General features: G+C 43.1%; 2 protein-coding genes across 2 annotated transcripts in view; both read left to right on the top strand.

Moving 5' to 3' along the window:
• The window catches only part of cdkal1 (CDK5 regulatory subunit associated protein 1-like 1), a 295,881-nt gene extending 284,411 nt beyond the window's left edge, over positions 1-11,470 (top strand). Inside the window, exon 15 of the mRNA XM_071913088.2 lies at positions 9,690-11,470. Within this exon, the coding sequence (XP_071769189.1) occupies positions 9,690-9,860 (171 nt within the window). The 3' untranslated portion in view covers positions 9,861-11,470. The remainder of the gene's footprint in view (positions 1-9,689) is intronic.
• sox4b (SRY-box transcription factor 4b) overlaps positions 1-25,065 on the top strand; it is a 416,166-nt gene that overhangs the window by 290,561 nt on the left and 100,540 nt on the right. The gene's annotated exons all lie outside the window — the stretch shown is intronic.

Raw genomic sequence — 25,065 nt, 5'->3', positions numbered from 1 at the left:
GGTTTGACACCATGAAAGAAGGCCAAGGTTGTGGAGAGAGAAGCCAGCAGCTGAACAATCTCGCTCGTATTGACATGGATGACATCTCTTCCTCTGCTCTCTCTGTCTCTCTCTCTCTCTCTCTCTCTCTCTCTCTCTCTCTCTCTCTCTATACATATATATATATATATATATATATATATATATATCTGTCAGGCCTTCATTCATAGTGGCTAGCAGCGCTTTCTGCAGAAGGGGAAAGACAGTAATGAGTCTTTTAGCGGGACACAATGGCAGAGAGAGCACTCAGCAGCAAGGTGAAGGAAAGAGAGAGGGAAAGTATCTTCACCAGTCCTCACCCTCAGATGAAATAAAAAGATAGAAGAGAGGGGGGGTGAGAGAGAGAGAGGCAGACGGAGAGATCGGGAGAGAGAAAGCCGTTTGAGTGCCTTCCAATAATCAGCTCTTTTCACCGAATACTTTCTCAAGGAGACCGAGAGAAAGGGAGAGAGGGAGGAAAACAGCCTCCCCCTCCTTCCACAAGACAGCAAATTGACAGAACCAATGAAAGAGACGGGAGAGAGCGAGAGAGAGAGAGAGAGCGAAGAGTACGGGGGGCGAACAATGTCCCTCCATCCATGACGACAAATTGACAGAATAACAGAGAAATGGAAAGATTGAAAGAGCAAGGTGAAGGGAGGAATCTTCCCTGGAGTATTAAATTGGCTAGCCTCTTTTTCCTTTACTCTATGCCTTGTTTTCTCCATTTCTCTTTCTTTCTCTTTCTTTCTCTTTCTTTCTTTCTTTCTTTCTTTCTTTCTTTCTTTCTTTCTTTCTTTCTTATCCTGTTCCATCATTTGTTTTGCTCTCTATCTTCCTCTTACCTCTCGATGTCCCTCTCTTTCTGATCCTCTTTCAGTCCCCCTTTCAATCCTACATTTCAATACTATCATCCTGTGTGTGTGTGTGAGTGTGGGTGGATGGCAAGAGAGAAACACACACACACCTGGAATCAGGGGCATTGCAGGGTGGAGGCGGTCAGTCAATTGCTAATTGTGTCTTTACACAGGCTGAGTGGGTGGGATTGCTGCTACTTTGCATCATAACGCAGACATAAATACACACACACACACACATACAGTGCAGGGCTATTGGCAAACAAAGGCTACGCACACACAGATTCTCACACACACATATACATACTGTATGTACACATACACACACACAGACATACACAGCCCCCCTGGCGTGCCTGGCAGACTCCCTACTAGCCGCAGGCTGTTTGAAACACTCGGCTGTACACACACACACACACACACACACACACATAAAAAACACACACCAAAAAATCTCTCTTTTTCACCCCCAAACAATCGGAGCACTCAGCACTGACGTGCCTCGATGCAACTGTTATGGCGCGTTGCTTTGATGTTGCGTGATGCGCACACGCTGTCACCCGCATTGTCAGGAAAACAACACAAATCAAAAGATTAGCCTCTCTCTTCCGGTCGGGACGCAGCTAATCCTCTCCCATCTATTTTTAACGTCTGCGTTTAAAATGTCAAAAGGTTTTACTTGGCCTTTGCGCGACTCTGTTTACTTTCGCGGCGAACGATTTGCCTTCGAAAACAGCCGTCGCCGTCTATTTTCGGCGTTTTATTTAGCATGTCAAGTTGTATTACACGGCCCGCGCTTTGTGTACACTTGACAAACCCCGAAGTCGCAGTAACAAAGGAGTAAATGTTGAGCCATCAAAACATCAGTCACGTCTATTTTCGGCGCTCTTACTTAACATGTCAAACGGTATTACACGGCCTCGTTCTGTTCTGTTTATTTGAGATGTCAGAAGGTTTCGGTCGCCCTTTGCTCCGCGTTTACTTTTAGACCGAAGATGGAAAGATGCGAATAACAAAGTGCTTTAGCCGAGAGATGGTTTGGGAGAAAAAGCGACGTGCAGTCCTTTGAGTAATCTGTTTTTTAAGGTCTTGTTTTTTGGCTTTTTCTTCCCCGGTACGGTAAACATAGACTTTCCCCCAGTCTGAGCCTTGTAAACAAGCGCCTGTAAGCAAAGTTGTTCAGCGGATGAGTCACCCACGGCTTTGGCTTTTATTTACTTATTTGACCGTCTTCTCCAGGCCGACACGCCATCGCACCGAAACGACGGCTGCAGTCGGGGCGAACGCACGTCAGCACTGAGTTCTGGTTACTGGAATATTATGTGATTCAGAGAGAAGATCATCTTTGTTTAGGAACAGGCCCATGACCTCTTATGGCTCCCAACTCACTGTTTGAGCTTTTTGTTACTCAAGTAATTGGTGTATGATGGAAAAAAAAAATCAGCACAGTATTGTTGGTTCTCAGTCCAGCACTTGCTTCTTTGCTCGCAGGCAAGATAAGAAGATACGACTGAAGTAACTGGAGACATCTTTTCTTTGTGTGAAGAGTAATTGGTATACTGTAGTGCAGCTATTGCTTACAAGTAGCTTTGAACGTGTGTGTGTGTGTGTGTGTGTGTGTGCATGTGTGCATGTAAGTACACCAAATCGTATTCTTATAGGCCTTCCATGTTCCATATCACCCTGGTCTATTCCTTGTTTGCTTTGATCATATTTCCTAGTGCTCTCTCTCTTTCTCTCTCTCTCTCTCTCTAACTTTCTCCCTTTCTCTCTCTCTCTGTCCAGCTCTCTGCACATGCTATTTCTTACATGTAATTTTAACCTGCATGTGTGTGCCTCTATCCAACGCCTCAAGGCCTCTCCTCTCTTCTCTGTCATGTTATTAATGGTGGGTGTCATGTCCGCACACACACACACGCACATACACACACTCTGCATACACACACGTCACAACCTTAGGCATTTCAGAATACTCTCTACACGCACACACCGCATGCACACACAGATGTACAGTGTTTTTCTGTCTTGAGTTACCGTAATTGTAGTTGGGGAGCTGGCTCATGTATGTAATCTGTGTGGGTGTGTGTTATATGTGTGGAGGTAATATGTTACACACGTTATGCTATTGTCATACGGGACACGCCCACTGCTCACATTTCTAGGACTTAAAACCTGACTTAAAACCCTTGTAACATGACACATGACTGTTTTTGGTTTTCTGGACACCTTTGTGTGTGTGTGTGTGTGTGTGTGTGTGGGCGGGATACGTGCACATGTGTATGCGTGTGCATGCGTGTATGTCAGTGTGTAATGTGACAATAGTTTTGTGTGGGATATTGTGTGTGGCATGGCAACAGGTATGACCATACGGGCCATGTGCGGTGAAAGCGGGATTCGCAGAATGAGGTGAGAGAGGAAATCCCAGGTGAAAGACGAGAATAGGAGGAGAGAGTAGGGGAAAGAGATATTTAGGGAGGGGGGATAAGAGATCAGAGAGGGAGAGAAAGTCAGGCTCTCTCTTGTGGTTTTTGTCATAAACCACTAACATCACCACCAAAGCTGTGTTTTTCCTTTCTTCTCTTTTCTGTAGCGTTGACCCTTGAATGAAAAAGCACTCTCAAGGTCTCTCTCTCTCTCTCCCTCCCCTTGCACTTCCCAGTGATCACCTGTCAATCAAACAGTGTGGGCGGAGCTTGGATGTTCTGTTGATGCAGTTTGAGTTTCTGTAGGCGGCGCTCTTTTCTTCTTCTGTTCAGCCATGGTGGCTATCACTGCTCATGCTGACTACCCAGTTCTTCTATTCATTCCAAACAAACCGGAAACATAAAACGCGTCACATTATACAGAGGTGGGACTCGAGTCACATGACTTGGCTTTAATGACTTTAATTGCTTGAGTCTTGACTTGATGCATGAAGAGAAGACTTGAGACTTGACTTGACTTGGGTTCTGGTGACTTGGGACTTGACTCTGACTTGTACTTTGATGACTTGAAAAGGTTTCTAAAGTCTTGACTTGAGATCTTGTGTTTGTGTAAATGACTTAGATTGAAAGTGATGAGATTTGTTCCAGCAGACGACTGAATTTAAATTCTGTTTTCTGAATTTGATGGAATGATTGAATTTATTGAAGTTGAAACTGATTATAGCCATTATTTACCAAGTGTTTATCCTATTAAAACCATATTGCATTGAAAAGTCCTAGATATTTAGTTTTCTTTAAGATATTAAATTGATACTGGACTCTTGACTTGTTCTGACTTGACTTGCTGTTCTACATTTAGACTTGAGACTTGACATTAATGACATGGACTTGACTTGGACTTGACTTGGTAATCTACATTTAGACTTGGGACTTGACTTGAGACTTGTGCCTCAAGACTTGAGACTGACTTGGGACTCGAGCAAAGTTGACTTGGTCACACCTCTGCCATTATATTATATCAATCGGTGGTAGAGCGTTGCAAAATGGACATTTATATGAAAATGTTGTAGAGTATTACTTGTAACAACTCTAACCCCTGTGTCTATACTAATTCTCTATCTATCTCTCTCATTCTTTTACTCTTCTGGTTCATTGTCTCTTTATATTCTGTCCCTCTGGCCAGTTGTAAACACAACTGCAGCTTATTGTGATTACTCCAGTATGATCACTATGGCTTTGTCAAATCGCCTGTGACTAAGGAGCCTGTTACAGTATCTGTTCTCCCTGGCTTTGCCTCATAAAGCCTCCCGCAACAACACACACACACACACACACACACACACACACACACACACACACACACACACACACACACACACACACAACACCACACCCTGCTTTCACGCTCTCTGTGTGTGTAGAGTGACACTGACAGCTGGTAGGGATCATGTGAGAAATGTGACCATGGTGTATTGTGCTCTCTGGGTCTCGTGGTGCGTTTGTGTGTCTTTCTGTGTGTTCGTCAGTGTGTTGGTGGATCTGCTAGAAACCAAGGGAGAGAATAAAGAAGTGTGTGTGTGTGTGTGTGTGTGTGTGTGTGTGTGTGGCATTAGAGTTTTCGGAGACATTTGAAAGAACTAGACGAAGAGGGAAAACCTCTGGTATAGCATTAGATGATTTTAGGGAGGATTATTTTACCATGCTCTACTGCTGCGAACAGAGAGACAGACATTATCCACCAGAGGCCTACACACACACACACACACACACACACACAAACACACACACACACACACACACACAGAAATGCTGTCTTTCTTGCACAAACTAGCAGGTGGTGAACTATGGCGGTAATCCACATCTCTCCTCTTTTCCTCTCCCCTCCTCTCCCCTCCTCTCCTCTCTCCCACTGTGCAGACATTCACCTACTGGCACTTGGATTTTCACTTATCCTCCCTAGTAGTAATAGATTTTAGATTGTACTATTCAGTCTCTCTCCAGGCACCCTGTTGTTAAAAGACACCCACAGAGAGACGGATAGACAGACGGGCCGAGAATGAGAGAGGGAGAGAGACAGACGAGAGAAGAAGCCAGTTTTTCTTCTTATTTTCTCCTCTCTCTGCGTCTTTTGCTCACAGTCGGCCCGTCTCTCTGTCTCATTAGCTAAGGTACATGAGCTAAGAACTTTTGAAACGTCGGAAAAAACACGAAATGTGAAAGTAGACGCGTCTGCATCAGCTGGTTGGAGTGAATCGATATGCTTCTTGAGCACAGAATAAAGTTGCATAAGGAAAAAAAAACACATCCAAGAGAAAAATGGAAAGTCCAGCCGTTTGCCAAGCCGTTTTCATCAATATTTATCACATGATTGCTTCATCAGCTAAAACTTTTCTACCTCAAGCAAGTTGGAAAAACCTTTTTGAGGGAATTTGATCAAAATTTGCCGTGTCCATGCAGCCGTTCTAATTCAATCCATCATAATTCGCATAATAAATATTTTGGAAGGTGATGGAATGATAGAAACCCAACTTCTGTCTCTCTTCTGTCTGTCCTTCCCTCTATTTACAGTATAAGAGCCACTTTAAAAGGCTGAGAGCATAACCTCACTGAAGAGTCCTTTTCAAGTACAGCAGGTATTACACTGTTGAGTCGGGATTAGAGGTTTGAACCCTGACAGATGTATCCGTATTCATTATAATTGCATCATTACGGACGAGAGGCTCGGTGTCGGACGTACGCAGAGTGACAGGGGAACTTAACATGGCTGTTAAGTAGCAGCCTCACTGTCTTTCAAGCGTCTTCTACAACAAAACGCCAGCGTATCAGTTACTGTGTCAAACCGCGGTCCTGGCATCAAGCGGCCGCGGATGTGTCAGCCAGACCTCTGTCACCGAACCCATCTCCGCCTATTGTCCGCGGCCCTTACTGTAAGTGACTTGTGGATGTGTCACGCAGGCGTTGTCGGTCATAGGATCCCGCTGCCATTGTGTCGGGTAACAGAGGAAGCCATTCAGCGGCGAGGGGAAGGAGGGAGTGGGCGGCGAGGCGGCAAACCGTCCGAGAGGAGGGACAGGGGAGCGGAGGAGGATGGGATGGAGAGACCGAGGACAGACGGCACGCAGCGGCTCACGCACACGCAGAAATGATACACAGCCGCATGCGTGTAGGTGTATCCACAAGCTCGCTCAAACTTAGAAAACCTACGAATGCACACAGTACATGCATGTAGGTATGCATACTGTCAGAGGTGGTAGGACACAAATTCCTTACTCAGTAGAAGTGCAAAGTAAAAGTTGAAGTACCGTTTCAAATCCTTTACTCAAGTCAAAGTATAAAAGTACATGGTCTTAAATTTAAGTCTAAAAGTAAAAGTAGTCCTCTAAAAAAAGGCATCCCTAATATACTAAACTGGTTCTCTGTTGAGTGTTCCTCTGGATCACAGATGAGAAAGAGTCTGCAGCTCAAATCACTGTCGTTAATTCTAGCAGCTGAATTCACTAATGTTAATTATCTGCTCTCTTGTTGCTTCTCTCTTCTTCGTGTTGCTTCTCTCTCCGTCCCTTTTTGGTGGCGCTTTGGTGAACAAGCAGCCAATCACATTGGGCACTTGATCAAATGTCTGATGCTGGAAAAAAAACAAAAAAAAAACAAGTTCATGATTTCCCGAAAGTAACAAGTCTGTTTTGAAAATGTAGTGAGTAGAAACCATGGATTTTTCCTTTGAAATGTAGTGAGAAAAAAAGTAAAGTCTTAAGTGAAAGAAAAACTTGAGTAAAGTACAGATACTTGAAAATCTTACTTAAGTACAGTAACAAAGTATTTTTACTTGACAACTTTTTCACATTTTCTACTCATAAAGGAAGTTTTGGACCCTGAAAGATAGCAAAATAATAGATATACATAAACAGAAAACGGACACAGCTATTCATAATGTTAAACAGAATAAACTTCCTAAACTGGCTAAGATGGAACGATGAGAGAGGAGTGGATAGACTCAAAGAGGAAGAGTCACCACAGAGAAAGAGATCAGGATTGATGATGATGATTGACACTAATGGCACACCACAGAATTATCACATGTAGTGAAAAAGTTAAAAATTTACTGCGAGAGAAATGGCAATCAACAGAAAGAGGAGGAAAGAGAGGTGAGACAGAATCAGTGAGAGAGAGAGCGAGGAATGAGAGAGGGAGAGAGAGAGAGAGCGAGTCAATCTAACTGCAGCAAATATGAAAGGCAAATCCCGTACAGTTATCCCCGGTGGACTTGATTAAAGGTTATTCTGGAAAGCCCCTGATCAATCGCTCGATATCGCCATGCATAATCCACCTTCCCGGCGATAAGGCGCTTCACCGACTGTCATGCGCGAGGCCAAGTATCGGACGCATCGCAAGGTCGTCCAGATCGATCTCCACTGCACCCAGAGGTGCTGATAGAGAGTCTGTCCCACTCTTCTCTCATCCAGTTTGTTTAGTGCTCAAATTAAACGGTGCAGGTGGAGTTTTTGGGTTGTTTTTTTTTGTTCTAATCAATTAGCGGTCAACATGTGTCCGCCTTGGCTTGATAGGAAATTCCCCCACCTGAGCTCTCCATTCTCAGAAATGATAACACTAAATAAATGTGTAATCAAATGGAATGATAATGACTGAAGGGGAGAGAGCAATAGGGCCGGGTATCGATATCCAAATGTGTTTTAGACACCAACTGAATCCCATCAATACCACCGAGTACTGAAAAATGCCCACTTTCAATACTTTAATTTTCAGCAAATCAATACATCGCCAGAGAAATCTGTTTTATCGTCGCTGTCCTCACAGCCAGCTGCTGTTTAGTGTAGTTTCAGCCCCGCTTGTGATTGGCAGAGCGACACCGCGGGGCACATTTGCACGCACGGCTATTGGCCACATGCCAGACACACAACCCACTCGAAATCTGCACGCTTCCACTCGGACCGAGCTTTCCACAAAGAAGATAAGAAAACGCAGCAGCAAAGCGAAGTGCAGCCGATGCGATGAGTTCAACTCAAACACAATCGCTCTCTTGTTACACCGACTTGCTTCAGGCAGTGTTAACTTTGTTAGCCAACTCTAATTCTCCCGAAGCATTCTTAACTCCATCACACTACACCTTCTCAACTACAGTTTGATTCAATAGACAATGTCTGTATTAAATTGAATCATGATATCGAGATGATAGTATCATCATGGCATCATAATTGACATACACTCACTTGCAGAAGCAAATAGTACACAAGTACTGCTTTGGTATGGGCATCAAATTCAAGGTAGTCTTTAGTATTGGATCAAAAATTCCCAAATGACACCCAGTCCCAGAGAGAGAGAGAGAGAGATGTAATTCCCCTTCACTCTCCTAAATGATGGTCCCACTGAACTGTCTATGGATCCTAATATCAAGGGACATCAGTGGATGTATTTTCAAATGTACATAATGATTAGAAGCAATGACCTGTAATGGATGGTAATCTACCTCCTTGAACAAAATGGCTATTTTATGAAGACACCCAGGGCTGAGGAGTTCATGACTTAGGTGATCTATATGGCAGAATACTCTAGTTATTTGTTGAAGAAAAATAAATGAATTCAGTCCTCCTCCCCCTATTCTCTTCACTGTTTCTAATCTGTTTTTTCTCCTGACTAGGCCTTTCCCATCTTTCACTGTCGCCTCCCTTCAGTAGTGGATGTCTTTTTAATGGTCCAACACATTAGGACTAAACGGGACTCTCTGATTACACGCATTTGATGTGTTGGCTCACTGGCCACTCCGCTGTCAAACCTCCCTGTTTGATTTGTGACCGCGGCCAATTGATTTGATCTGAAGATTCCCTAATTATGAATTATGGACATGAGTTACGCTGTGAGCTGCAGTGAGCTCTGTGTGTGTGTGTGTCTGTTTGTGTGTGTGTGCATGTGTCGAAGAGTAGTAGCTAGTAACATTGCTGATACAAAAATAGTAAATTTGAAACCTTCTGGCTCAAACTTTCTTTGGCCCCAATTGACTCCTGGTGTTACAATCCCAGTGCAAATAGTAGAATCATCTAGATTGAATCTAGATATGGCATCAAGCCATATTTAACTCTCATATTAATCATAAGGGATAGGAAACTGGATTTCCGAAACTATCTGCCGTGCAAAAAAAAAAATCTCATTCCAATCCTACCTGGATGCATTTGCACAAACTCTATCTAGACACAATCTTGATGCATCTCCTGCCTGGACTGGATAGACCTCTGACCTCCCTGTGGGATGGGGGTAGTTCCTCTAAAGGGATCAATGAAGTATCACGTTATTATTACATTGTTAGGATAATGATAAATAAATGACCAGCCAACACTCATCTGAACCTCACTCTATTGTCCTCTGTGTTCCCCCACAGGAACAGACTGCCCTCTTGGCCAACGGCATCCAAGGGCCCGCCTCTATGTCCTCCTCATCCCGCTTGCTGATTGGCTCCTACAGTCTGGACAGGGAGCGACTGAAGATGCTGGGGATCGGGCTCGCACTGGGAGCGGCCATCTTGGCCTTGATTGTGGAGAAGCTGTACTGAAGAAGCGTTCAGAGCAACTTGGAAACCGGAGAGCACGTGAATCGAGGAGAGGACAGTGACATCACGGGACAATGGGTGAAGGGTTGGACACAGTGACAAAACCGTCTTCTCCTCAGTTTTCTTCTAGCAGACACGCAACTCACTCTCATATCATCTTAACTCCGAACTCAAGGAGGAAAAAGCAGGAGAAGTCAGTGACATCAGGAGAGTCAAAGATTTGAGTATGATGAATGTGCTGTGAGATTTATTTTCTGTTTTTAAGCAAATTAGGCAGGTTTCTTTTACATTAGAGGGTGTAATTTACCAACTGTTAAGTCATTTTGCATTCAGCTCCAGACAGTGTGATGTCAGTGTCTTCTCCATCTGTTCTCACTGAAGTAGGAATAACCATATGGACAATGACAGGTCACCAGTCTTCCAACCACCTTTTTTACACAAGCCTTTTTTACACAAATTACATTCTAGATATACTAGATTTCAAATAAAATCTATCATTTGAACAAATAGAATATGCATAAAGGAGATTCTGTTTCATACTAAGAATCGAAAATGTTCTAGAAATTTGAGTTGACGTTTCAATAATCGATGACTGTAACCTGCTGTTGTTCATAGAAAGGAGTCAGGTGTTTGTCGAGGTGTGTGGGGGCGTGTCCCGACGCAGAGCTTAGCCAATAGGAATGCAGGAGGTTGTCCAAGTTGTACAAAGAACATACAATCATTTAGCTTCATTGGAGGAATTTAGAAAAGAGGTGAGACTTGTAAGCTTTCTGCACAACTCAAGTCGTTGATGCTTTTGGAAAATCCCTCTGAAAGCCCATACTGCCTGCTGTCTCATAGGGATTGTTAGAGCATTTGCATGAGAAAGTTTTTGATGTTCAGTACGGGGAATGATCAAACTGTGAAACGCTTTATGTTCAACTGCAGATATTATTGTTGAGTTGTGGAGTGAGAATGAGGTGTTTCAGAGGTACTGGGCAGTATGGGCTTTCAGAAATAGATTTTTGTCATTGTCTATTTGACGATTGAGATGTGCTTACTTTGTGTGTTAAGTGTGTATACTGTGGAAGAGTACGGAGCTCAGAGTTGACCTGCATAATACTCTGATTAAAGGTCATTTGTAACCTTCGTTTCAAAGTATTTATTTTTGACCACAGAGACATGGACACGTTGGGTATATTTTTAGAGCTACACAATGAGTGTTTTTGAAGTTGTTTTAAAAGATTTTTTCTTTTGTTTTAGAGGCAATTTTAAAAGAAGCGCATGATTTTTTTCTTTGTTTTATGGTTGTTTTTGCCTTAAATGTCAAGTGGAATTGGTTTGTAATGTACAACTTACATTAACTGATGTGTGATAATGTGCCAGACAGTTGGCCAGGTGGATAACAGTGTATCCCTTAGACTCAGTGTGATTTGTCTTGTTTGTGCATGGTGACCTGCTCTGTTGCAAACTTAATGCACCTGGTCTATTGATAACTACAGTATGGGCTGCTGGGTGTATGTATTGTCACTGTCAGGTCATTATTTTACCCGGCCCATAGTATATTGTTTTTGTTTTTTCTTCATCAGCATTGTCACCACTATCAAAAACAGTTTAATAAAGGACAAAAGGAATTTCACATGATTGACATGCCTGGAGGATTGATTGATTGATTGATTGGTTGAGGGTGTATTCACACTTGGTCCGTTTCGGCCGCTCAAGTGAACTCAGTATTAGTCAGCATTTTTTTCCCATATGTGAACACAAACACAAGCAAACTCAGACTCGTCTGAAGTTTTTGGTCCATGGTACGGTTCACTGTGAACACATTGCACTCACAATTCACTTGTTAATACAATCACTGTTTCTCATGCTTTTGCGCCCTCAGGGTTTACCATACACAGCTCATGTGACACAACACTGAGCGCTCTCTAAACACGAAGTCCTGGCTAATGTTACCGAATGAGGGACTGTTTGGTCTGAAGACAACGACACTCCAGATATGGAGTGAGGATCACATCAAAACACAACTTTACAAGAACACAACGCACAGAAACACAAAGGTATATTTTCAGTTTTCTGTGGAAATGAAAGCCAGAGGATTCAACAGGACGGCGCTACAGTGTTGCGTTAAAGTGAAGTGGGCCACTTTTTGGTCCACTTCGGTGGCTTTTACATCTGCACCTGTTTGGTCCAGACTTTAGGACCTTTTTGCTAAGTTCGGATCATTTTGACAGGTGTGAACACGCCATGTGGACTCAGGTGCAGAACAAAAACTTGCAAAAGATTCTCCAAAAAAAGTCGGTCTCGGTCCTCTTCCATTTGGACCGTGGTGTGGATCATTTTGGTGTGAAAACAATTTAGATAAAGAGGGGAAATGACAATATGTTCGCAGTTACTTGTTCCTTCATGGCGGGTTGTTTGGGTTGTTTTTAGCCAAACTACAGCAAAGAGTAAAGAGTTTGCGACCCTAGCTCTCTCGGTATTGTAGCGACTGTGGAGTCATTAACGATAATCTTTTCTCTTATTTTTTTCTCCACAGCCAGTAAGAAGCCACTATTTTTCTTCAGTGCAAAACCACACACCCGGCTCCTCAGTCAACACTTTACGAACATATATACACCCACCTAATGCAGACATACTGTTGACAGGGGAGTCATTCGGTCCATAGTCACAAGTCATTTGACCCGTCGTTATATAGATTTTAAGTCTTGAAATCTCACTAGCTAGAGAGTAGTCTGGCTACCAGACCCTTGATATTATATCAATTATTCATCAATTAATCAATTATTGATTCTGTGCAGAGGGGGCGTTGACATTGAAAAACGTTGACGTGGAAGGGGAGGGGGCGGGGATTTTAAGCCTCAGCGTCATCTCAGCATGTTTGGTGTACAGCTTGTAAATAGAAAAGCACCTGTATCCCTCTTCAGCTAACGTGGAGCTCACACCTGATATATTAGACTTTTCCCAAATCCTCCGGCCAAACAAGCCAGAACGTCTAGTCCAGATACGTGTTCCACAACAGCAATAAACTTATTAAAATCCTCCTCACTTAACTCCATTTCGACTTTTTACCATTTTGTGGTTTCCTTGTCGGTGACTATTCACTGCAACAACAGCGGAAATATCGGGGCGTGTCCTCCCTAAGACCTCCCCGCGGCCTCGCTTTATTTCCTGTACAGGATTTCTATCCGTCGCCCCCAGACGCTTGTGCAACGCTCTCGCTTTGTGTCGTGCAAGCTTCTGGGTTTCTCAGACTAGCTAGAGAGAAACCTACCGGCTGCTGCAGAGCGGAAGTATGTGCGACGCATCGCAGAGGATTACATCAAAATAAAAGTCCCCCGGAATACTCCAGGGTCGTTCAATGGCAAGGTGTAGCATTGTAATGTTAAAACGCTCTGAGTGCCTTTCTAGTTTGATTTTTTTGTACTCACGCCAAGATATCTGTCCAACAGGTCCGCTTGATATGAGTGTCAGTGTGAAACGAACCAGACCAAGACAATGTAACAACCTTGTGAATTCTGGTTCAGACTTTAAGCGGACTATTATGGTGTGAAAACCTTAAAAGAGGACTGAGTTTGGTTCTTTTAAAGAGGACTATATGTTCATTTAGAATTCATTAGTTCCCTGTCTTGTCTCCCTCTGTGCACCGCTCTCTCTCAGTTGTTGTCATGCACAGTGTCTCTCTGTGTTCTCTCTGTAATCTCTCTCAGATTGGAGGTACAACAGTCCCAACATGTGCACTGAAAGCTCAGACAGTTAATAATGCATGCCCCAATTTATGTGTCGCGTTGCACTGGCACATGCGTCTCTGTCAGAATGTCTGTGCGTTTGTACCCGTGTGTGTGTGTGTGTGTGTGTGTGTGTGTGTGTGTGTGTGTGTGTGTGTATGTGTGTATCCCTGCCCCGCGCATATCCCTAGTCGCATGTGTCTCTGTCAGCTTGTTTGTGAGCTTGTTTCTGTGTCAGACTGTGTTTGTGTGTGCGCGTCTGTGTATGTGTGTGTTTGTCTGATGAGGTGCCTGCATGCTCCTCCAATGCTTAATTTAGCGGAAAACCAGCGTGTGTGTGTGTGTGTGTTGATGGTGTGGAGGCCTGATGGTTCAGGAGTGACAGCGTTCATCGCTCTCAGGAAGCCCAGTTATTGGTTACGCCGCTGTCTGTAGCGAGGGCCTACACACACACACACACACACACACACACACCCTAGCTTTGTATTATCTAAGTAAATGATGCATGTCACACATATACTGTAGACACACACAAAAACACATGCATGTACCCTGGCTTTGTGTGACCTAACAGATACACATCACACACACACACAGTATTCTCCAACTTTGTATTATGTGGGCAAATGATGCACGTCAAGCAAACTTGCACACAAACACACGCACCAAAGCTTTATATTACCTGATCAAATGATGCATGTCTCACACATACACACACACACACACGCTCGCTTTGTATTATGTGATCAAATGATGCGTGTAGCTATGAAGCTTGTTACATCCATCCAACAGCGCCCCATATTATTCTCCAGCCATCCATACTGTGTGACAGTTCTTTTGATGCTTTGTAAGCACATTTCCTCACTGTGTATGTCAGTTACACCGCATTGTTCTCCGATGAAATATGGATGCAATGACACCCTTTATGTTTGGGAGATCATCACTTATTATGAAATATTGAGGGAGGCGCGGCGGCAGCCAGATCATTATTCACCTCGCATCATTCAGTTCGGTTGCTGCTAATAAAAGTGAGAGTTTCTGACTTCTCCTCCGAGTTGCAGCTGTTGTCAATTTGTCATGCGCGCGGCGACGGGCTCTTTGATGTGAAGCGGAGCGAGTTCGGACGCGAGACGGATGCGAGAGAGGTCGGACGGGAACGCGCTAGCCCGCGTCATCTCTCATCTCTCCTGTCGTTTCATTTCTTGAAGTGGTTTCGATGCCGAGTTGCGTGGCTTGCATAAAAACACAGAGAGACAATGCGATGGCGCTGGAATGAGAGCATTTACATTTTAAGATGGTGTGTTTTGAAGAGGTTGAGGCGTCGCTAAGATAGAAGTTAAGTCTCTCAGATAAACCCGGAGTTGATTTGAAAATGGGCATGTTCACACCTGATCTCAAAGAGTCTGAGTGGTAGACAGAAATTAAGGTTTTGTAGAACTTTGTAGTACTTTGTAGAACCCATCGTAACTCAGAATACGTATTTGACCAACATTATAAGTGTAAACAGTCTCCAAAAGCATGTAAAACTAGCTAGTCCTCTTCCAGCTAGCTAGCTAGTTAGCTGTCACACACAGTCGATTGAAAGCTCAGCTAAATCAGAATAAAAAGTACAAAATACAAAAAATAGTACAAAATACAATACAAAAGTTGAGATTTTATTGAAATAACAGACGCTTTGTGGGTCATTTGCCTGCTGGATCTACCGGTAGATGCTAACAACTGGCGTGAGTTTAGCTAGCATGACATTCTCTCCCCCACAAAATAGCTTGTCATGTATTGGGGCTACCATCTCCACAGCTTCTCTGTTAGCCGCCATTTCAGGCTTTCACCGTGTCATTTCTGGCTAGTGAAGATAATTTCACATCGACACTTACTGCTTAGGCTACCTGCTATAGCCCCAATCTGCGCGGTTCTCTTTATATGTTTATGTGAGAGAGCATCATGCCAAAATCCATTGTGAATTTTGTGTATGTGTTTAATGTTACCCTGCACATCAGCATGCACACCTCACAGAACACGACTTAAAACTTTTTCCAAATCATCAGCATCTACTCAATTCGGCATACATATAATCCACCAAACAGCACTTAATTCAATAGAATTTCAACTTTTATAACTGGTTTGCCTGTATTTCCTCCTATCAAAATACACTGTTGGGTGATAGCAAGCAGTTCAAATAATTCTTAAAATTCTATTGAATATAAAAACTTCAAAATGACTTTGCTGGCACTGTCATTGCAATACCTTTACTGCGCTGTCTGGAGAAGGTCTGCAGAAGTATTTACTACAATCGTTTTCATAGAGCAGAGTAAAACTAGTTGATTTTTTCCCACTAACACCCATGTATTTGTGATCTTTTACAATGTATTTTCTACACGTAGGAGACTGTCAGCTGTGATTTACAGTTACAAAAAAAGCCAAAAATGAAGATAACCAGGTTTCTGCAGGCCTCGGATGATACCTGTCTTCTGAAGGTTTATTATCTAGGGTGTAACATTTATTTCAGACAAGCAAACAGTAAGATATGGAGAGGAAAAACACGACACAATTAGAATGCTATTGTTTGTCAGTTTAAGCTCAATTTAGCTCAATCAATTTACCGTGCTGTCATTCAGCATGCTTCAGATCTTCCATTAAAAAAACATATTTTTTCTGTTTGGTTTAGCTTGAAATTTCACCAACATCTACTCATCACAGATGGTTGCAGTAGATCCATAGGGATGTGAGACAGTAATGTTTAAGGTACAATTAAAGCATTTAAAGAAAGAAAACTGACACAGCACATTTTATTTTAGCGTTGATGTTGATTGACACACAGCATACACTGATAGTCTAGTTTGACACAAGAAATGAAAATTCTGTACTGTCCGTGTGTGTGTGTGTGTGTGTGTGTGTGTGTGTGTGTGTGTGTGTGTGTGTTTGGAGGGGGTCCATATAGCTCCAGGGCAGACACACTGTAACAGCAGTGACTGACAGTACCTTGCAACTGAGGCCTGGCTGGAACAATGTCTGTTCCTAACGTACGTGTGTGTGTGTGTGTGTGTGTGTGTGTGTGTGTGTGAATGCAGAATGCTGCCCTAATTAGAAGCAGCCACTGAGACACTGTTTTGGTTTGAAGAGACGAGGAAAACAAGGACACAAATTCCTTGTTTCCCTCGTATTAATATTATTAATTCAATTATTAATATGTTTGAAATGTGTGCATATAGGTGTGTATCCAGTGCTCTACATGCAGCATTGGTTTGGTTTGGTGATAGTGAATCAATGTTTGGTGGTGAATAAAGCTCTCTTCTGCTCTATTATACCTTGTTCTATTCCCCTTTTCTTTTCCCCTGCTTTCTGCTCCATTCTCATTTAAATTTCCCCTCTGTAAACATACTGCCAAATCTTTACAATTATTGCGGGTGCTCACTGGTGTCAGATTCCCTTGTCAGGAGGATATTCAACATCTGCCTCGTGTCATGTTCAGCTCATAGTTGTACACCTTGTATGTAAAGTTTATTAAATCATTGCAGCCAAGATCTCACTGGAGTGCTTAAAATGATTTCAATGCAACGGCTGTGGAACAATCTGTCCTTTCCATCGGTATTTGGTAGATGAACTCTCAATATATTTACTTACTGTGTAGTTTAAGTTCAGCTAAGTTCTTTGTGGCATTGCTAGTCACCCAGATTTCGATGACAAACTGCACTTTCATCCCCTGCATCTCTTCTATGTTGACAAAACTCTGTTATATAGCAAAACCATAGCATGTGGTTCTCATATATATATATATATATATACATATATATATATATATATACGTTATCGCCACTTTTATTTGTAGAGTGATATAAATCTATAGCATACGACAAAGACGGACTAGTAGAAGTCGTTTTGTGGGCTACCAACCAGTTTCAATGGGTCTTTCCTAAAATGGGACTTAAATATAAAGGACCATTTTACCCATAATTCATACGGTAAAAGTACCTCGCATCTCTGATTGATGTGTGCCTCGCAGATTTGATAAAGTCTCGAGTCTTGAGTTTCAGCGTAACTGCATCAAGGTCCAACTGGACACTCGCTACACTGTGAGCTGCGTCGATGTGTAAGTTGCCAGTTTGTCTCTGCATCAATGTCTCCGAGACGAATCCCTGTACATTTATTGTACCCGCCGAACAAAGCGAGTCTGATTCTGATTGAGCACCATGACTTAAATCCCACTGGAAGTCGTCGGCAAAATCCCCGAGCCTTGGAAACCGGTGTTGTTTGGATTCCCTCTTAAGTGGGTTTGGGCTTTTCTGCATCAGTAAATGAACTGATGATGTCAGAGCTTTGGCTTTTTACCCATCGTAGTCCGCTGGCCACGGGACCAAATGACACTCAAGTCTGTCAGAGGGTACTGGTGATTTCTAATGCCCTCTTGTTTTCAGGTCATATTTCAGACGTTTGTCATATTTACGTTGGTCATATTTTGAGGTTGAATAGCCAAAATGAAAGTTGAGACTATATCCGTAGTCGTCCATAGCTGCAAACTGCATTGTTTTGTGAAATCGGGACCTAAATATGTTTCTGTTATCAGTTCAAACCAGCTCTTTCGGGCCGATGTTCAACTTGGCCAACTCCTGCACGTCCGTCAATTGCTTGCCGGGAAGGAATGGAAGATTTACAGCGGAGTTAAAAGTCTCTTCGTCTCCCTTACGCTTTCTCACTTTCTCTCCATCTCTTTCTTTCTCCACTGCCCTTCCTTCTCTCTCTCCCTCTCACTCCCCCCTTGCCATTTCTATAGGCTGAGGTCTGTTCAGTGTATGCTAAGCACTTGAATGCCTTCTGGAACCGAGGGGAAAATGACTTGGCAAGCATATCCGTTCCTAATCATATGTGGTGTGTTTGTGTGTGTGTGTGTTTGTGCGGGCACATGCGTATGAATCTTCATGCCAGCTTCATCCTAGCCCTTAGTTTGGTGGCCCTTGTGCCTGCATTCATTGATTGCTGCGTTTTTATCTACACACGCGCACACACACACGAGCGCACACACCCCGTTGTCGCTGCAGAGCAAACTGGGAATTCACAACCTGCCGTGCGAGGAAGAGATTGGCTCTATTGAGTGGCTTGGTGGCTTGCCAGTGCTGTTTTAGTGTGTGTGTCTTGATGTGTGTGTGTGTGTGTGTGTGTGTGTGTGTGTGTGTTCATTGTTTGTGGGGCTTATACATCTTTGACTTTGAGTGGCTAAGGGTGTTTGTATTCACCAGGGGGACAGAGGACCAAAGTCAATATTTTAGCTCCGCAACAACATTGTTCTTGAAAGCTCTTTAATAAGCACACAGAGACATGGCAGCACTTCAATATTACTGGGTGATAAAAAGGTGTTATTAGTCTGAAGACGTTATTGGAGACATTATCTGTTTGGTTCTATAAATATACTGGGTTTGATGTGTGTCTTGGCATGCCATTTGTCTAGGTTGGGTATTGTTTGCATAACAGAGTTGAATAAGGCGGTTAAAGTCACTTCTCTGGAAGAAGCACAATCCTGAAATGATCCCCTTTGGTTCACTGTAAAATCCGGGGGCTCATCAGGATTTCTTCTAAGATCCGAAGCGAACCAATAAGCACCTTAGGTTTCCTCGTTAGAAAAAGTGTCCCATTACATTACATTACAAATCAGGACCTGAATATCTCACTGTTATCAGTTCAAAACAGCTTGTCTGGGTTGATGTTGAACTTGGCCAACTCCTGCGCGTCACCGTCCGTCAAATGCTTGCTGGGAAGAAATGGCCTTTGATTTAGAGAAGATTTACAGACGAATGAAAAGTCTCTTCGTCTCCCTTACGCTTTCTCACTGTCCTTAAAGAGTTCCTTGACGTACTCCCGTATGTTTGCGGTTCATGGAAGGCCCATCAAGAGTTCGTGAACACTTTATGAAGGGACTCCTCAAGGAACCTTCTGCACAACGCCTCAAGGTTCCTGAACGCCCTTTTTACTCTTTAGAAGGTAGGTCTGCTAGCATGAATGACACTTGTAATATTTTAAGCTGGAAGTCAAAGGGGTCTTGAGGCTGTTTTTCTCACCCTAACGTTTGATTAGAGCACTTCAGATGGCAGCTATGGAACTTTCGATGATGTTGTCATGGAAATAACCGTTGGTACAGTGCATGAGACTCCCGAGAGCTGATTTGTTGCCATGGGAAAAGCATTGTTCGGCTCGGCGTCCCAGTGGCACTGTCCACACATGAAACAATGCTCATTTCCATAACAACATTATATTATATGTTACCAGAGGAGAGTACCATGATCCACCCAGAAGTGAGTAAGTCTGAGTAAGTCTGTTTTCCCCTCTACTTGTCACTGAGGACACGTCTCTATAAATGACAGAAATACTTTGACATAACCTGCTTTGCGATTACAGGCAATATCCAACCACTCCATCGCCTGATAGTCAATTACGCCCCCCTCTGATATTGTGATATGACCTTGTCATAAAATCTTTATAATGAAGGGAGAAATCAATGGAGTCATGTTTGGACTTCAGAGGGAGGCTGTCAATGAATGCTTGATGGAATTATAAAGACACACACCCCCACACACACACACACAGGGTAAGCAGAGCCTGCAAATGATGGGGGAACTAATCTATTGGTCACTAATTAGAAATGAGCTATAGGGAAGGAGCAGCGAGGGAAGAGAGAGAGGGAGATAGATAGAGAGAGAGAGAGAGGCAGTAAAAAGTGCATGAGAAAGAGAGAACGGGAGATAGAATGGTTGAGACTCTTTGCGGTTTGCTTCCAGTTCTAATGAGTGACAACTAGCACTAACTGATAATACGTCACACTGTTTGGAGCACTTTGACCACATCACACTCTAACATTAGGGAGTGAATGGGCTGTTTGCTGACACTGGGCTAGATGGGCCATATACTAACATGATACACATTGAGTTGGCCAGCCAATTGTTGACCACTTGCGTTGCCTCTCACATTTGACTCTAAAAGGATGATTTGAAAAAGGTTACAATGAAAGTTACTTACGCTAAACATATGGTAAATGCATCATTGCCCTCTCAAGACTGAACTCGAATCTGAAATTATACATACTGCATAGATACTGGATTGTTCTTGGAAGGAATTTTTCCTTAAGTTATTGTTCCAAAATATGGTTTTACACAAAGGGGTTTTTAGAAACACTGAAACATGTTTTTTGAGTTTTTAACTGATAGCTAGGTGTTGTTTGAGATAGAAGACAATAATACAAGGAATTACCTCTACATATAAGTGTATACGTAGAACTGCCGATGTTTACGCACTATGAATATGATATTAAGACACGATAAAAATTCATATTAAAACAGCTTCAATTTTGAACTGATATCAGAAAGATTTTTGGGTCCCGATTTCACAAAACAATGCAGGTACCTTGACATATGCATCACGTCTACCATCGCCTAAGTGTGAACCCTTCCACCAAACTATGACCCATAAGACTGCAGTATAGGGAACTGCTATTACTGACCCTGACACATCAGATGAACTGACCCCCCCAACCACCACTGACACACACACACACACACACACAGACCTTTCCAATGAACTCTTCTGCCCTCTTTCTCACATACAGTAGCAGATAGATCACCAAAGCTCGCACCAGCCTTGCCCCACGGCAGTGACATCATCAAAAGGGGGTCAGCGGCCGATGGGTCAAGGCGTAGCGGGCGTCAGCGTGGCTTATTGCCAGGGACACAGCATGCCGGGTCATTTCTCACTCTCCTCCTCCATCTTCCTCTTTCCCCCCATCTTCTCCCCTCTCTCCCCACTATGGAGAAACAGCCAGAATACACACACACACACACACACACACACACACACACACATACTGACAGCACTAACCCTATGAACCCTTGATAGGGAGGGAGTTACTTAACACGCACCTCTTCACCTCATAGTGTGTCTGTGAGTGAGAGAGAAGGGCTTTGACAGGTTAGAAATGACTTAATATCACAACTAATTACACACACGCACACAACTCTTTCATGGCTGTTTTCGCCTCCCGCTTCGGAAGAAATTATTTTCCAAGTCGGATGTTGCTCGGCTGACAGTTTTGCGAGGCGGGCGGTCTCTCCTCCGACACGTTGCAAAACAACAATCACGCTTACGGAGTTGAGAAGTCATTTACAGGGCAGCTGCACAGCGAGAGGAGTCAGGAATGAAGAAGGAAAAAAAAAAATGAACAAAAGAAGAAAAATAATAACGGGCGTCAGAAATGCCCCCAAGACATTTTCAGCACATTTTTTGTATCATGGGGGGTTTTCACCCTGTGGTGTGTTTTCTCTCTCTTTTATCTCTCTCTCTCTCTCTCTCTCTCTCCTCTCTGTCTTTCATTCCGTCTTTTATTTTTCTCCCTTTTCCTTTTTCTTGCTCCCCCTCTCTCTCTCTCTCTCTCTCTCTCTCTCCCTCTCCTCCTGACAGCTCCAGCTAATTTAATGTCAACTCTGCCAGCTCGCCTCATCACAGCGAGACAAACAGATCTGAACACGGGAGAGAGAGAGAGAGAGAGAGAGAGAGAGAGAGAAGAAAAAGAAGAGGATAGGTGCAGGCATAAAACAACAACAAAAAAAACAGAGGAGAGGAGGGGGAGAGACAAAAAGCAGGAAAACAAGTTGACAACAAAAAAATTAAAAAATGAAATAAATGAAGAAATGAGTGAATAAGAAAGGTTAAAAAAAAAAAAACGTCTGAGTGGCAGAACTGAGAGTTTGCACTCTGCCTTCCCACAATCCTTTGCCTCTTACAGGAGAGGCAATTACAATTTCACAGGTTGAAATTAAAATCCCCCGTGGTATGAGTGTGTGTGTGTGTGTGTGTGTGTGTGTGTACACGTGAATGTGTATGAACCCGCCTGGCTGTATGTATTTGTGTGTGTGTGTGTGTGTGTGTGTGTGCTCCATGCTAGCAGATAGAGCGAATGCAGGCTGTCAAAGTGATTTCAAGCTGTTTATAGCCTAAGCTCACAAAACGGATCCTCGCGCAGCAGAGAGGGGGGAAAAGAATCTAAATCTCCTCTCTCCCTCTTTTTTTCTTTTTTTTTTTGAAAAAAGAAAACTAATTCCTTGAATATTAATTGCCTGGCTGGCTCTTGACGATTGGCTTATTTGTTTGTGATGAGGCTGCAAAAGAAAAGAACCCATAATCCCTGTCTCTCTCTCTCTCTCTCTGTTTTTCTTGTCTCTCTATTAATCTTTCTTCTTTCTCTCTCTCTATAAATCTTTTTCTATCCCTCGTTCTTGGGTCATGTTAGTCATTTGTAGCTTTTTTTCCCTCATGGTTAAAAGGGCAGCGTCTTTGACTTGTCCAGTGCAGCGCGGTCATCTAATATCGAAACGCTCATATCTAATTTCTAGTCCCGCTTTATTTACGTCTCTAAAGATTTACGACCCGCGTCGGCTCTCGTTTTCAAGAGCCGGAGTGCAGCTTGATTTATTCCCATTCAGAGTATATCTTCACTCTCCAGCTCCTCTCTCACGCACCTTACAGCATGCTGCATGGGCTGCATGCCCTGCATAACCTCTCTCAGCGCTGTATCAGTCATCAAGCTTTAGAAGGAGGCAACTTTCATTTGTCCAGGAAAAATCCACTAAGCACATTCACATACTTCCATACATTTACACTGGGAGCTGCCCAGTACAAACACAGTGTCCTACTGTTGGCCAGTGAGCGGCTCCACTGGAGTAGTTGGGGGTTAAAAGTCCCATATTTTCATGATTTTGTTTTCAAATATTCTCTGGCTCAGGATAAGAACAATGTTCATCATCATGTTTTGCAAATAATGCAGTTTAGTTAAAAGTTGAATTGAACTAGTTTAATGTACTTGAAGACTATTGTATGAGCTCATGATACTGGATCCTGATTGGCCGACAGCAGCAGCTCCTCTAATTCAAATGAGGTCTGCTGAGCGGAGGCTTTCCAGTTCAGATGCTGCAAACTGGCCTGATTGGACAGATTTGAGTAATTCTTTATTGAGGGGAGCCAATCAGGACCAAGTTTAGTTGTGATGCGTTTACTGGAGTCAGTCTGAAACTGCCTGGAAAAAAGACAAACTTTAACAAATACCACTCAAAAAAATCAGATTTGAACAATGGCTTCATTAAACATCTTTGATTGTATAGTATATAAGGAGAGGAAAATTTGAATTTCTATCATATGGGACCTTTAAGTGCCTTGCTTGAGCGTTACTCATTCACTTTCTTTTCCCAGCTCTTCTGGGGATTTTGAACCATTGACCTTCTGCTTAAGCCCACATGGTGCCCACAGCTCACATTTAAGTTACTTTGTTGTTTTCTTTTATTTGGGGAAATTCTTGAATATTCAGAAATGCACAAGACCCTGTTTACACTTGGTTTTAAAATGCGTCTTGGGCAAGTGGACAGCCGAGACACATCGCTGTTTACACCTGTGTTTATCATGCGTCTCCAAGATGTCCAGCTGACCACTTGTGTTCAGATGTTGTTAGTGCCTACGTCACTTCCGCTAGAAGGTCAAAGGGCCCCGCGCACAGTTATTACGTCAGTCTGTCGCCAGACAAGCACCAGATTTGTTTAGCACAGGCTAGCTAAGAAAACAACAATGTTTCAAGAACTAATATACATGTACGGGCTATTCCAACTGTTGAGATTGACAGGACCGTTGGCGCACTGTCACCAGAACAACCACCACGTCCTGCATTGATGACGTATTTTCCTGTTACGTCCTTGTCAGGGACGCATCAGGACGCATTAGCGTTTACACTACAAAAGATATGTGGTCAAATGTGTCCCAGACCACCTCGGCAAGTGGTTTGAATGATCGGATCACAATGTGTCTTGGTGGTCGTTTACACTTGTATTTAGCGCTGTCCACTTGTGATCCGATCGCCCAAGACGCATTTTAAAACCAAATGTAAACAGGGTCGTCTTGTTTTTCAGCATCTGCGACACCAATCCCACCCTTGGGACCCGTAAGAGTCATAATGTAATAATTACTACTAAGTGCATTAGAAAGCAAATACGATTATTTTATCGCAGTTCTCGGTCTGAAATCTCACAGTTTCTTTTTCCACCATAAATCCCCGCAGAGCGACGATCTAAACACTCCCAGCGGAGTTGGGAAGCTCCCACAGCAAAACCCAAACTGTATGGAGTAACAAAACATCTCGGGAATACTCTTGCTGGATGTTGTGTTATGTGAGATTGCGGTGCTTGTTGTAAATGGGTTTCCTGCAGGGTGTTAATGTATAAAAACAGCAGAGGAGGGCTCGCACTTTGCAGAAGACTGACTTATGGAAAACATATTTTGCTCAGCGTGGGCTGGTGTAAAAAAAAAAAATATTTTTTTGTCTGTCTGCTTCTCTCTCTGTCTCTATCTTCTCCTTTTGGACTCTCTCTCTCTCTCTCTCTCTCTCTCTCTCTCTCTCTCTCTCTCTCGCACCATGAGTAATATTGTTAAATATTAATCTAATATCTGATCCTGTAACATTACGAACAGCACATCTTGCT

The sequence above is a fragment of the Centroberyx gerrardi genome, chromosome 12, assembly GCF_048128805.1.
Source record: "Centroberyx gerrardi isolate f3 chromosome 12, fCenGer3.hap1.cur.20231027, whole genome shotgun sequence".
Lineage (NCBI taxonomy): Eukaryota > Metazoa > Chordata > Actinopteri > Beryciformes > Berycidae > Centroberyx > Centroberyx gerrardi.
This window is presented reverse-complemented; position numbering and strand designations above follow the sequence as displayed.